At 48.7% G+C, this 1,528-nt stretch overlaps 1 protein-coding gene across 1 annotated transcript in view; it reads right to left on the bottom strand.

Annotated features, from left to right (window-relative positions):
* Window positions 1-1,316, bottom strand: part of LOC111651040 (26S proteasome non-ATPase regulatory subunit 3-like) — a gene marked incomplete at its 5' end in the record, with an annotated part of 3,060 nt that extends 1,744 nt beyond the window's left edge. Inside the window, 4 exons of the mRNA XM_023400999.2 lie at window positions 258-446; window positions 679-793; window positions 879-982; window positions 1,124-1,316. Coding sequence (XP_023256767.2) covers window positions 258-446; window positions 679-793; window positions 879-982; window positions 1,124-1,316 — 601 coding nt within the window. The remainder of the gene's footprint in view (window positions 1-257; window positions 447-678; window positions 794-878; window positions 983-1,123) is intronic.
* Between the last annotated feature and the right edge of the window lie 212 nt (window positions 1,317-1,528).

Genomic DNA, 1,528 nt, shown 5'->3' with positions numbered 1-1,528 from the left:
ATCTCTACAGTTCATATAAAACATGTCAATGCAGGTTGGAAATTGTGGGAGATTGTCTGATTTTTTTTTGAGGAAAATGTTCCGGGTCTAAAAATGACACAAAACTTAAACTGTGGTTTTGTGAAAACCTTAATAGTTGTCAAAATACTGATTTAACACAGAAGAAGTATGACGAAGCAGTAGAGCTCCAAAAAGGGTTGGTTTATCTTTCCATTCATTTTCTATGAGAATTTAGAACAAGAAGAAGAATGCAGGATGATAATTCATTGTTTCAGTCTGAGCAGCTGATTCACACACAGAAGTGATGTGGCCTGTGATTGGCTCACCGGTCTTGATGACGTTGTGTCTCAGGCGGATGATGAGTGTGTACGTCCCGTCGGTCTGAAACTTCTCCCCAAACTGCTCCAACGCCTGGTTAAACTTGGCCAGGTTACCTGTTCTCACCGCTACACACACACACACACACACACACACACACACACACACACACACACACAGAGTACAATTACTCAATTACAAAGGAACCAATTAGAGAACAGACTTGTAAAGTGGGACATTCTTCCTCATTCAAGTCCTGAAATGGGCCGGATCGTCAAAAGTGTGTTCTGGGGTTCAGACCCGGTTTGAGGATCCAGACCAGGTTCTGGGTCCAGACCGGTTCTGGCTGTAGATACTGACCCTGTGTGAGCAGGAAGTAGGGCATCAGGGACCTCTTGAGTGACGGCTGTCTGAACTGCAGCCTGTCAGGAATCTCTCCCAGCAGCAGCTCCACCACGATCAGCAGCTTGTGGACCTGGAGTCAGAGACACGTTCAGGTTCCTGTCGCATGGTACTCTACAGGTGAGACCGTCACACCTGGTCAGTGTCAGGTCACTCACCGTCTGTTTGAATCCCACAGCTGTGTGCTGTGGAGCTTTCCTCAGGGCGTTGGTCAAAGTCCTGCGAGCCTCAGAGTACTCCAACTGGATCGCCTTAATACGACCTGCAGGTCACATGACACAGGTGAACATAGGTAAATATACAGGTCACTACAACAGCTCAAAGAGGAAGTTCAATAACATTAATGAAAGAGTAAACCCGGTGAAACTCAGTCTCTCAGGTACAGGACACGTGTGGCTCTCACCTGTGTAGTAGAGGTACCTGGCCCACTCGTTGTTGTTGGCGAGCTCGGGGAACACGGACTTGGACACCAGCTTCTCGGCCTGGTCGTACAGGTTGAAGTGCAGGTAGTTCCTCAGCAGCAGGTTGAGGAGGACGGCCTGACCGTCGGCGTCGTGACGCAGAGTCGCCGTACGCAGCCGAGTGTGGAGGAAACTGAAGGGTTAACCACGGAGACAATGACATCATCATCCTGCTGGAAGGTTTAAGTCAGTCTGTCTGTGTGTGTGTCTGTGTGTGTGTCTGTGTCTTTGTGTGTGTGTCTGTGTGTGTGTCTGTGTGTGTGTCTGTGTGTGCGTCTGTGTCTTTGTGTGTGTGTCTGTGTGTGTCTGTCTCTGTGTGTGTCTCTGTGTCTGTCTGTGTGTGTGTC

Source organism: Seriola lalandi, unplaced genomic scaffold (assembly GCF_002814215.2).
Source record: "Seriola lalandi dorsalis isolate HSWRI2012SDOR001 ecotype SW California unplaced genomic scaffold, Sedor1 jcf7180002053194, whole genome shotgun sequence".
NCBI classification, from domain to species: Eukaryota; Metazoa; Chordata; class Actinopteri; order Carangiformes; family Carangidae; genus Seriola; species Seriola lalandi.
The sequence above is the reverse complement of the archived record's forward strand: the minus strand, read 5'-3'. Positions and strand labels throughout refer to the sequence as shown.